At 38.2% G+C, this 13,031-nt stretch overlaps 1 protein-coding gene and 1 pseudogene across 3 annotated transcripts in view; one reads left to right on the forward strand and one right to left on the reverse strand.

The window, feature by feature from the left end:
• The window catches only part of col20a1 (collagen type XX alpha 1 chain), a 53,163-nt gene that overhangs the window by 12,023 nt on the left and 28,109 nt on the right, over positions 1-13,031 (forward strand). For all 3 annotated transcript variants that reach the window (XM_088332265.1, XM_088332266.1, XM_088332267.1), the window contains exons 5-13: positions 719-874; positions 2,812-2,991; positions 4,151-4,318; positions 4,385-4,504; positions 4,579-4,743; positions 7,018-7,176; positions 8,227-8,399; positions 9,693-9,822; positions 11,524-11,669. In XM_088332265.1, the coding sequence (XP_088188391.1) occupies positions 719-874; positions 2,812-2,991; positions 4,151-4,318; positions 4,385-4,504; positions 4,579-4,743; positions 7,018-7,176; positions 8,227-8,399; positions 9,693-9,822; positions 11,524-11,669 (1,397 nt within the window). The remainder of the gene's footprint in view (positions 1-718; positions 875-2,811; positions 2,992-4,150; positions 4,319-4,384; positions 4,505-4,578; positions 4,744-7,017; positions 7,177-8,226; positions 8,400-9,692; positions 9,823-11,523; positions 11,670-13,031) is intronic.
• Positions 10,483-10,642, reverse strand: LOC148369994 (U2 spliceosomal RNA; annotated as a pseudogene).

Here is a 13,031-nt window from a genome sequence, read left to right on the forward strand (position 1 = left end):
GACAAGCATGAAATAACTCTCTATTGGATAGTCTGTCCCCTCTTGCCCCTTAGTTACCCTATTTCTGATTCCTAACATGTTCTTCCCCAAACAACTTTGCTAAAAGTAAGATAAAAGCAGATAAGCGTGAAGGGAAAAAAGCACAGGGACTCTTTGAACTCAGTTGGGCATTGTTAACACACAATTAACAGAGAAAATATTCCTTTCTCAACTTTTTTCATTAGACATCAAACGACACAACACACCTTTAAGGATAATTACTATGACACAAAAAACTACAACTCATTGCATATAAAATTAGGATTCCATCACTCAGGTTGATAATGCGTCTCTGTGGCTTATGCGTAAGATTGGTCGCTGGAAAATAATGCCACTGGTTGAAGGTTACTTTGCTGTCTCACACATGTTGGGACAGGTCTCAGCACATCAGCATTAAAACTTGTAACATAAGCTGACATGCTGGAATGAATGATGAAAGTGTGGGAGGTTTTTACCCTTGTCTTTGACTCCCTCTTTGGCTTTGTGATTATCCCAATTCCCGCTTGTTTCCTGCCTAAGAATTTTCTGCAAAAAAAACATCTGTGGCTTATATATAAATAGATTATGAAATTTCGAGGAACAGCATATTAAGTTATTAATGCAGAAAATGGAGGAACTAAAAAAATAGGTACATCCATTTCCTTATAAATGCTGTGTAACTTTTATCTTTTTCACCTAGTGGATAATCTACGAGAGGAGGAGACAATCCGTAGTGGCCAAAAGAGGAAGTTGGTGCCTGGGGGATCTGGATCAGGAGACCTGGACGATATAACAGAAGCGATTTTGGCTCAGCCGACCATTCTTTATCCAGGCCCTTTGACCACTATGAATGCAGGTACACCCTTTTGGGCACTACGAACACACCCACACACAGGCCCATCATCACTAGAAACCAATCCCTGATCCTCACTCTAACCGAAAGGTGATTCCAACCCAAACTCTAAAACGACATTTTGACCCCCAAAAAGTAAATGTGTGCTAACTTTGTAGAAATGTGGTTATTCTATTGAATAAAATACTCATGCCAACAGATATTTCCTTAATCTATCCATCCTTTATCTAATGCTGGTCCGAGGTCTGTTCGCAGAGGCAGCAGCCTCAGCAGTGAAGCCTAAATCTCCTTCTGTCCAGCCACTTCATCAGCGTGTCCCAAAGGATTCCAACATGTTCCCAGGCCAGCCTAAAGACCTAGTCTCTCCAGCGTGTCATGGTTCATTCCCAGGGCCTCCTGCTTGTGAGACATGCCCGTAAAACTTCCAGGAAAGATCGTATTTAGATGCCTTTGCCACCTCAGCTGACTTCTCTCAATGCAGAGAACCAGTGGCTCTATACTGAGTCCTTCTTGGATGATCGAGCTTCTCACCTTATCTCTGAAGAAACGCCCAGCCACCCTGCGGAGGAATCTCATTTCATTTGAATGTCCTTATTCTATTGATTAAAGTACTAATTGAAGTAGAAAATCACACCAAACACAAGTCAATTGTAATTTCACAAGTGCCTAAATTGGACCACAGCTAGATTTTTTTCTTTAACATGTGACCTTACATGAGGCCCGAAGCCCTTAATGTACCTATTGATAATGCAGTGAGCAACAGGGGATTTAGTATCTTGCCCGTGAAACATAAACGTTGCAACAATGGTTGTAACCAACCATAGGATGGTCTATTATTTAAATACATTATATTATTCCTTAATTTTAAAAATTGTGAATCACAAAAAAATCTAAAAAGATTATGTTTCAGGGTGTCAGTAAAACACTCTGGGTATTGTGAAGGCACAGTCCAGAAACACAGATTAGTACGGTAACGGTGGCAGAGTTAGTTACATGGGAAGTCAGGTAGCAAGGCAACAATCATGATCCAAGAGGCAGGCGATATGTCGGTGTTCCAGTAAATCCAAGCAGCAAAGGTGACAATCTAAGAGTTCATCAGGCGGTAATATGGAAGGAGGGGCAAGCGTTTAGTACACTGGTGTAACAAAAGGCTGAGACAAGACTGCTTTGGACATGACAAGATGGATAACAAACTAGCACAGAGTGAAGGAGACTATGTTTAAATAGTGAAATGAGGGAGACTCGTGGTAGGAGGGAAATCAAGACAAGTGACCGCAGCCATGAGGAGGAAAATAGAACCCAAAAGTAAGTGGCCAAATAAGGTAAGATTAAGAGAGAAAAAGATCAATATTACGAGGAAAAGGGAAGGTGAGTGCTGGATCATGATGAAGGATGGATAAACAGTTAATTTGAATCACTCAAAACTGGTTAAAAAAATCAGTTACTAACTACCTAATTGGGGTATTTTAGGAAGTTAATCACAAGCTATGGGTAGGTCTTTTTTTTGTACAAGCTATGAATGTTAGTTTTTTGTAAAACTGATTGAAAGTCAGTTTTCTTGTCTGAACTTTTTTAATTTTTTTTTTAATTTAATAAAACAGTATTCAATTCATTGTCCATAAGGTGGAATTTATTTTTCAACATTGATTGAAATCGTATTCGCCCAGTCTGAATGATACAATTGAGCCATATGGCCCAGCCCTGTATCAAACCCACATTATATGCTATACTATATGTGACATAGCTATCTATCAGATCCTCAATATAAAAACATATTAAATATATATGTTTTATGTTGTTTTAAGAGGGGCCATCTAGTTTTTAATTTTTATTCGTTGACTAAAAAAAAACATTTTATTTGTGCATGAAGATTTTCAGAAGACTTCTGACAATCTTCCACATTAAGAACACTTAAAATTTTCATTTTCATCCTCGAACAGAGCCAACAAATATAGAACCCTCGCCTCCGCCTGAGGATGACGTCCAGGACAACACCGCAAAAGAGAAGAGGAAAAGGAAGAAAGAGAAGGAAAATGAACGCTCCAAAGTGGAACAGGGAATGACTGTGGGAAAAGAGGATAATTCCCAAATGTCATACCTCCCAAGCCAGCCGGTTTCAGGTAACTTTTAGTTGTCATACATTCAGCCCAAAAGTTCACAAAATTCTGATAAGCAATATAGTTAATATTCAAAGAAAATATACATTATTGAAAATATATATCAACTTCTTTTAAACAATTAGCCATCTAATTTTGTAAATGCTGAAAAAAATAAAACAAGCTGAGTTTAACCTGATTTAGGGTATTTCACATATATGGGCAAAATGGCGTAGTTAAAAAAAAAGAAAGTTTTTTTAGGTTTGCCATTTATTTCACTTTTTGATCTCAAGTGACATACTTCTGTCATTACCTAGTCTGTTCCAATATAGCAGGTCCACTTCATTCCCTCAAATTTGTGTTTTCCACCCAGTCAATGTTAAAACAGTAGCGTAAACATCCACAGCGCACACTATAAACCGAATATGCTATCATCTCCACCGTTGGAACACCAATTTATATATAGAAGAAATGGCAGTGCACCTACAATTTTATAAAACTTGGTTTAATTTTAATTTAAACATTTCTTTCTTAGTGAAACTGTTACCTAATGCTTACAAAATGCATACAATTTCCAAAACAAAGATGACATGATTTCACAGTCCTTTCAAAGTATTATTTTCAATGTAATTCCAAACTAATGAAAACTTTTTGTTGTTATCATCTGTAGTTCCTTGTTTCTGTTCATGAATCGGGTTAAAGGAGGGTGGCCACCATTGCAAATATTCAGCCAGTATCGACAGATATACCTGGCTTTAATACTTGCTCAGCAAACCCTGCATAAATCAGTGCTACTTTCAAAAAATTAATTAAAAGAAGGCTGTGGTTATATCAAGAATTCAAGAACAGGAATTTAGAAAACAGAATGTGCTCTGACAGGATGATAGTGTTTACACCACAGGAAAAAGGTAATGAAAAGCCATGTTGTTCTGCCTCAGGGCTTGTGTGTCTTCACCCGTCGTAAAGCTCAAGGAAACCCGCGTTTACAAGGATTTTCATGTGTGTGTTCTTCTGGCAAACTTGCTGTACAGTCAGGATTCTCATTAAATTAAGTCTAAATGTCGAGACCTACCACGGAACAATAAAATATGTAATTAATTTATTGTGCACATGAGTATGCCGTTGAGATCCCACTTTGACTGTCCTGTCAACCACTGTGAGGTCGCCTTTATTATTTCTTTAGCTGGATTTCCGAGGAAACCACTCGAATGTAAGACTGATGCTGCAGCGGACATAGTGTTTTTGGTGGACGGCTCCTGGAGTATTGGACGCACCAACTTTCGGCGCGTCAGAGACTTTTTGGAGGGACTGATGACTCCTTTCCGCATCGGCCCCAACCACATACAGATTGGTGAGGTTTATTACAGTTGGGTATTCAATTTCATACAGGTGTTATAAATATGGGTTATTCTTTAAGGTCTTAGCCAGTATAGTGGTGACCCACGTACAGAATGGCAGTTGAACAATTTCACCACCAAAGACCAACTGGTGGAGGCAGTAAGGAATTTCAGATATAAGGGAGGAAACACATTCACGGGTAATATTTGGCATAAACTTAACATAAGCAATTTCATACAAGGTTTTTATGCTGTTTCTTGCATTCATCTTTAGGCCAAGCCCTACTCCATGTCATGGAGAAGAACATGAGGGCTGAGGCGGGCGCACGATCGGACACGCCTTTTTTCCTTTTGCTCTTGACTGATGGTAAATCCCAGGACGACGCCGTTGCGGCAGCAAAGAAACTTAAGAATTCGGGTGTTGAGATCATCGCTGTAGGTGAGGTTTTCATGATCCACGCTTGGGTGGTGTGAATTGTACATTATACATATGTAGAATTTGTTATTCGCGTTAAGTACTTGGTAAGCAATGATAAATGGCAAATGGTTTGCTTTTACATAGCGTTTTTAAAGTCACGGAAGACCTCCCAAAGCGCCTTACAATGTGCTTCACACTTACCCTTTTACACACTCACATACCGATAGCGGCGACAGCCATACAAGGCACCTACCTGCTTATCTTACACTTTACACTTAGGGTTTCAGTGTTTTCCCAAAGACACTTCGACTTTAACTCGGAGGAGTCGGAAAATGAACCTGTGACCTTTCGGTCCCTAGACAAGCGCTCTACCTCCTGAGCTGCTGCCGCCCAATATGGAAATCATTGTTTTTCGCCCACCATACGACATCAACAACAAAGCATTTCGCCTGCCCAAAAATGGATCAAATTGTGGTAAAACTTTGCACTGTCCGTGCGTATGACTGTTTTGACTGTAAATACAACTGCCAGTTACATGGCACATAACTCTAAGAAGTCTGTCATTGGTTGACGTCCCATAAGACCGATTTTGAATTGCGTCTCAGGTTAATGAAGATGCCGATATGCTATTGGTTTAACTTCCGCCTACAATTTTTTTCTTTGTTCAGTTAAAAGTCTCATGTAAATGGAATCTGTTTGGCTATGCGGCCCAAAGACTTGCAATGATGCTAAAGGGAGAAGAAGGTGATACCCATACAAATGAAGCTTCAGTTATCAAGCAATTCAAAGAAGGCCCATTCAACTGAAACCATTCAACAATCAGAACAATCAATGAGATTAGAAATAAATTGCATTAAGTATTAAACTGTTTTTTTGGGTGTGTGAAAGGGCCCGTGGGACCTTAAAGGACTTTCCTACCAAACATCTTTGATACACATTACAGGGCATGATTATTTCTCTTTGATAAAAATCACCAGGTACATAACTTGTTGAAAATATTTTAAAAATGTAATTCTTTGCTCCAGTTTAGATTTTCTAAAAACATCTTAACTGTCATAGCAGGCTTTATCCTAGTCCAGTGCTTCTCAATTATTTTTGGTCATGCCCCCTCCAGGGAGAAGAAAAACTCTAACAAAGCCTTATATATTTTACTGGATAAAGAATGGTAAGCGGAGCCAACAGCGCTTCTGTTATATCGGCCAGGTCTCCTGATCCAGATTTATTTTTTTTAGATTTGATTTTTTTCAGAAACTAAAAAAGACAATGGCTAAAAAGGCAAATAACTAAAGGAGCTCCAAAAAAGGAGGATGACATGCAAAGAACCAAAAGATGAATAGGATGAGGTTCATCACTAGGACTAGGACTAAGACAGCTAGACAAGACAAGAGCTATGAGGCTTGGGTGCGCTGACAAAACAGTTTGGCACAAGTCAAGGGGGGGCACTGATTGTGGGTAAATGCAAGGAATATGGACTTACTCTATATATGGGTGTTTACAAGTTTGGCATCTACTTCATATGTTTGGTTACATCTGTGGATTTTTTTCTATATGGCCATAAAATAAAATGGAAATGTTACAGAAAAATCAACTAATACACATGAGACTTTTTAGTCAGTAAGCTGGAGTTTGCGTGTATCATTCGTCTCTGTACTACAAGTTTACAGTTCTTTGCGGCAGAGAAATTGTGCACAACAATCGGACTACTCCAATTCGTATACATGCCAGCGTATTAGGAAAATTATAGGATTAGGATAATCGCAATCGGACTAAGACCATAATTTGATTTCTGTGGACGTTTACATGGCTTTACATAATTGCACCTTTGGACCATAAATATAGTGACTGACTACTTAATACTCGAGTTTGATTTGAAACAGGTAGGTACATTCATCAAGCAGAAAGGACTCTAATGCCACTTGAGGGAAGTTAAGGAACGATAGTAGAATGGGGTTATCAAAATTATCAGGAAATGTCTGTATATCTTTAAAGCAGTGTGAAAAATCTGTCTATTCATTTATTTTTTCAGTGTTATGTCAATGTCGCAATCAAACACATTTCCCTACCACTTCCTGAGTAAACGTACAAAAACAAAGATCTGCTGCCATCTACTGATAGCAAGAACTTACAATTGATCTGCTGATCACTTAAGGCAGCACAGATACTTGACAACAGCAGGATTTTTGTAAATCATGATCAATGTGTTGTCACCAATTATATGACACTAGACAATTCCCTGCGACACACAGTTTTGTTACTGGGTACACTAGATGACAAACCTCTTTTCTCTGCATTTAGGTGTGAAAAATGCAGATGAAGCCGAGTTGAGGAACGTGGCTTCGGAACCGGTGGATTCCAATGTCTACAATGTCAATGACTTTCCTCTGCTCAGCAAACTGGTTGCTCGACTGGTCCACATCTTGTGTGGGAGAGTTAAGGAGCGTGGAATCATAAAACGTAACGTAGCACACAAGACACTGACACAATATTTTAACCCTTAAAAACATTACATTTTTTTCTTAGGTTACACTCAGAGTGAGGGGATGTATTTTTCTTTCTTATAGTATTTTAAATTGAAGGGGCACAGTTGAAAATAATGTTGTGGGAGCACTGTAGACTGGAAGCACCATATAAATACCCTGTAAAAGAGGGGCTATAATTGACATTATACAAGGGGATTGCACTCAATGATAAATATCAAAGGGCACGGATGATGTCAAGTTTGGAGACTGCCCTGCAGTCCTATTCATCCACCGCAATACTTCAAATTATAGATTGAGGAAAACAACATTTTTGCTTGAAAATATAACCATCTCATTCAACTGGCATGTTATTTTACTAATTGAGGTATTACTTTTTTTATTTTATGAATACGTTTTAGTAAAGTAAGATTGTATGAACTTAAAGGAGCTGTACAATATTTCTCACTGCCGCCATCTGCTGGCTTGTGTCATCATGGCAGCCTTCGTCAGTTTTTTAATGATGCGCGTGCAAGTACATGCATTTCTTAGACAGGCTCAAATAAAACTCTTCTTTTTTCATATATCCTGGGGTTTGGGTTGGCCATTGGACTTGAAGCAGAACTTTTCTTACTTTCACGATTTCCATGCTATACTATCAGATACAAAAAAAACCACAGAGGACAAGCATGACGCCAGTCTCTAGCACTACCTTCAGCCACCATTCCTCCTACCTAATGTGTTCCTCAAAGAACAGATTTTCTAAAAGTAATATGAAAGCAGATAGGTGCAGTGGAAAATAAAACATAAGGGCTCTTTGAACTTAGTTGGGCATAGATACCACATACTTAATTGAAAAAAAATATTTATGTTTTTTCAACTTTTTTTAAGGACACCCAAAAGACACTCTACCTTTAGAATGCGCTAAAAGATCTCCTACAACTTTAAAATGATCTAAAGGGTCTTCCTCTTTCTCATCAGTTCCTTTCTTGGAATACTCTAGCCCGCACTAATTTACTTCTATGTTTCTACTTACCTTATTTTCTAGGAAGTGAAACACAGCCCACAGGAGACCCAACCGTATCTTACCCAAGTGCTACTGACCTCCACTTCTCCAATCTGGGCTCTAAGGAAGTGAGGCTACACTGGACTAGCCCTGCCAAGCCTGTCAAGCAATACAGAGTGGTCTACCACAGTGCGGAGGGTCAAAGTCCTCAGGAGGTCAAAATCTTTTCTGTCTTCTTTGGTGCTGTAACTAGCCAATATTTGGTGTTGCATGTTGTTGGTGTACCTTAGTCAAGCTTACATAGTTTTTCACACATTTTCAGAGTGCACATGTTGATGAAGTACCTACATAAAGTAGATAGCAAGCTGGAAAAGTAAAAGTCTCACCTTTTAAAGATTCTATAGAGCAGTGTTTTTCAATCAGTGTGCTGTGAGAACCTAGTTGAATGTGCAGCAGGAAATTACTCAATTTTACCTTTGCAAACATAGCATGCCATTCTTCAATACAGTATCTTTGTTTTTCCCCTGTGATCAGTTGAGTAACTGTAACATTCATTTAAATTAATAGGTGGCAGCAGATTACAATTTTACTTTCCTTTTTATATAGTAATTAATGCTCAAGAGTTAGTATGTGGAAAATTCTTGATAACTTAGCTGTTAAAGACTGAACTGAAATAAAAGTACAATAAATCAATTAATGTAAAAATCATACACATTTTTAGCTGATTTTAATGGTTATTTCAATGGAAGAAAAAAAAAGTTATATTTGTAAGTAGTATTTCTTATTCCAAATATACTGTTTGCTCTTTTTAGTATGGTTTTTGTTTTTCTAGAAGATTCTAAGATGACACTGAAAAAAAAAATTAAATCAATAAAGTAAAAATCTTTTAAATTAGTTTACTGTTTTTTTTAATTATTTTGTTTTCCCCCAAAAAAACTAACAAAAATTAGGACATATTAAACAATGTTTTTCTTCAGCAGGTTATTTCTGCCCGTTAAATGTATATTTTTCGTAATTTGGATTGAAAAACAGGAGAAAACAATTAATACAACCTGTTATTCAGGTTGAAAATAGACTAAAATCGAAAATTACAGCACAATTATTAACCAAAAAGAATAACCAGTTTTATCTCTTAAGCCACAGTGACAACAATTACCGTCATAAAAACGACTACATACTGTCAATTTAGTCAACATAATAATTTAAGCTTTCAAAAAACATTAAACTGGTCCTGAGATATTTTTGGGGGGAAAATTTCTGACGGACCGTGTGCCTCGAGCCTTTTTAATGGAAAAAAATGTGTCTTGGCTCACTAAGGTTGAGAAACACTGCCGTTTGATAGAGCTTATAACTTGTAAAATACATTTGACTGCCTTTATATTTCCAGCAATTAACACATTTTTAAGTTATTTAGGTCACTTTGGTGCCATTGTAGATTTTATCAAAACTCATTGCAGTTGCCCAGTTGTGCTTCTGCCAAACTGTAACATTTCCCTTTGGTCTCCAAGGTGGTGTTGGCTGGCTCACAGTCATCCGTGCTCCTCCAAGGCCTCGCCTCCCAGACGCTGTATCACGTGGCTATTTTCCCCGTGTATGAAAAAAACGTCGGCCCGGCACTCAGGGGAACTGTCACCACAAGTAAGATTATTGCTGCTTGTGTTGTATTTCAGTGGTCTGGACCACAGGGCTGCAGACCGGTACTGGGCCATTTGTTAACTCGTTGATTCGTGTGTAACCTTAGGGTTAGGGTTAGGGTTAGATAATTCAAAGTTTGGGTGCGTACATATTACTGTACTTGAGGAATGATTGATCAGTCGTAAACTATCGCTGACCACATTTGCACAACGTTGTATGCAACGGGAATTGTAACCGGATTGTTTTTGGTTTGAACAATTCCATTGACACCATCAACAGCAAATAAACAATGTGTGGTTTAAACAATTTTTCTCGACAGTTTTAACAGCAATTAAGCACATTCACAATTTCGTTATATCTGACAATATGACGTTTTAACAATTTTTTCCGACATCTTTAACAGCAATTAAACACACAATTTCATTATATCATATCCCAACAATATGAATTTTTATCGACATTTTTAACAGCAATTAAATACATTCGAAACCTGATTGTGGGGGGGGGATAATTTTAAGGGTTATTGTTCTATTTTCTTTATTAATTATCCATTATCCGTTATCGGTCAGTTCATAATACGCTACAAAGCCAAGGAGCCGGGACACTTACACTCAGCCAAAAAGCCGAGCTAAGGTCCTAGCCTCAATGCCTTGCTGCGATCATTGCGAATGCACCGTTCCCGGAGGTACTGCAATACCGGGCCGATGCGTGGAGTGGACAGAGCAAGCTCTTATTCCATCTCCGGATAGCAAAAATCAGCAATATATTCAATTCCGCACAGCCACGATGACTGCTGGTGACGTAATCAACGTCGCCATGGCGTGATGTCACACAACACGCACAGTTGACATAGTACACAAATCCAGAGTCGAAAGATTTATTCGAAATGAAGAGAAACAAGAGTTGTGGGGATGAGAGGTGTCAAATTTTGACCACTCGAGATGTAGATGACATTGGAAAAGCCTTTAGATTTTATTTAAACATCACACTATTTATACCCACAGTTCCACGTTATTGAAACGTGAGGCCATATTTAAAGTCATCTATTGACAACGTTAACACACACAACAACAATAAAAATGTATTCATTTAATGTCTACAAAGTCCAATTTATCATCAGATTCAGCAAAGAGTTTTTTCCCTCATGGTACTTTTTTGCGTTTATGTATATCTTTTGTGGCGGTACTGTAACTAAAAATAGCGTGATGATGTGATAAAATCAAATGCCTTTTTCTTATGTCATCAACATCCTTGGTAGACTGGTGATTACACAGGGGATTTAGGCGTAATATTATTTATATTAATGTAGTTATTATTGTTATTGTTTTACGATCTGTTACCTCAGTGGAAGTGTTTACACTTATATTCTCTAGCTTATAAGGGATGTTGACCTCATACTTTTGTATTTTTGACCTTGAGGGAGAAGGAAGAACCTGGTTGTTGCATTTTCGATCCAAGGTGTTTTAAGGCCTATACAAATGAACTTGACTAGACATGACTCAACCTATTGTTATTATCACTTATGTTATCATTAGGCCAGGCCGCAAGACGCCTACATTTTACTTAATGTATGCATTGCGGTCTTCCAGATTTTTTGCTTTGTCATTGAGAAAAAGTCCAAAATAATATTTCCATTACCATTTTTGGTCCAATATTACTTATCCCGTTTTTTTTTTTTTGCCTTCTCCTACAATCCTCAATCAGTACCACTCTCCATGCCAACCAACTTGGAGTTGACACCGTCCTCTTTTAGCACTCTGCGAGTGAACTGGGGTGCAGCAGCAGGGGCCACTGAGTACCTCGTCCTCTATTCGGCACTCAACCATGGAGAACCAGATGATGCCAAGGAGGTGAGAGAGCCGTATCTCATTGTCAAGATTTTACTGCAATAAAAAAACCTAAAAATTACAAAGTATTTTTTGGAATTAGGTCTGGGCCGTATGACAACAATTGTTATCACGATAAAACATTCTTTATCGGTCTATATTGATAATTATTGTGATGACTATCCTTTCACATTTAAGTCTAATATTTGCCCCTGAGTGAAAGTTGAGAAAATCCAATGCTAAATCTAACCACTCTTAAATGTCAGAACAAAGACGCATGGTGACAAACTATAACACAGCATTTCACAATTATGAGGGACAGAAAACAGGTAAATACTAGGTAGGGATACACAGGTAGCACCTTGCTAGCTGGCTCATTTTTTGATCGAGTTCGGTGCTTGTTGAACGTCCGCTGGCACTCTTTTGGGGCTGAATTGTTTTCCCTTTAGCATGTTCTAGCGTGCAATACTGTTTTAAATGGTGGAATATGTTTGTTGTCTTGCCCATCTTGGTCGGCAAAATTTGCAGTGCATATTTCTGCTGTTTTTTTTTTTGTCGGATTCTAAGTCGCCAAAATACCTCCAAAACAAGTGAAGATGAGGGGCCTCTACTGTCTTCGACTTTTTCATTATGTTTTGAGTGGGTATGCTTGCTTTTATCCTCCGTCTTTTCTTCGCACATTTTAAACACGGCATGTTGTAGCCCTTTGCTTTGACTCTCTGTGAGCCGCTCTGGCTCTATCCCTATTCCTGCAAAATGATAGGCAATTCCTCGTCACCTTCTTCGTCTCCTGAATGTTAGTCTGAAACATGCGTTTTAATTGTATTCGCGCCCCCATTTTCTCCGGTGGTTGGGTGGCAATTACAGTTTAAGTTATCAACTTTTTACCAAACGTTTTTACTATTTATCGCGGCAAAAATTACTTGATGATAATTATGGTTATATCTTTATGCCCCAGGGCTAGTTAAATTTGATCATGGCACAGTTGTTTTGTTGTGTTATTCTTGGCCGTCCCGATACACTCTACGTCAAAAGCGCACTTTCCATACTAAAAGGAAAACCAAAAACATCAAATTGGCCAGAAATGTATAACCCTATATGCTGGATGGAATTGGAACTCCATCCTGTATTTATTCGTGTGTATAACTGCACAAGGTTTTACAGTACTCTACTGTATTTGTGCAACAATTGATCAATAGAAAAACATTGCGACAGTGAGTGCCCAAACCTTATCACCAAACCACCAGTTATAGAGATGACTTAAGAAAAGGCATTACATTTTATCTCACTATCGCACTGTTTTTACTCACGGTGCCAGACACCAATGTTAGAGAATCGAGAAAACGGAAAGTCATCCTGAAAACATCAATAAATGCAAAAAAAACC

This window comes from Urocampus carinirostris, chromosome 3 (assembly GCF_059441175.1).
Source record: "Urocampus carinirostris isolate Australia breed hairy pipefish chromosome 3, RoL_Ucar_1.0, whole genome shotgun sequence".
NCBI classification, from domain to species: domain Eukaryota; kingdom Metazoa; phylum Chordata; class Actinopteri; order Syngnathiformes; family Syngnathidae; genus Urocampus; species Urocampus carinirostris.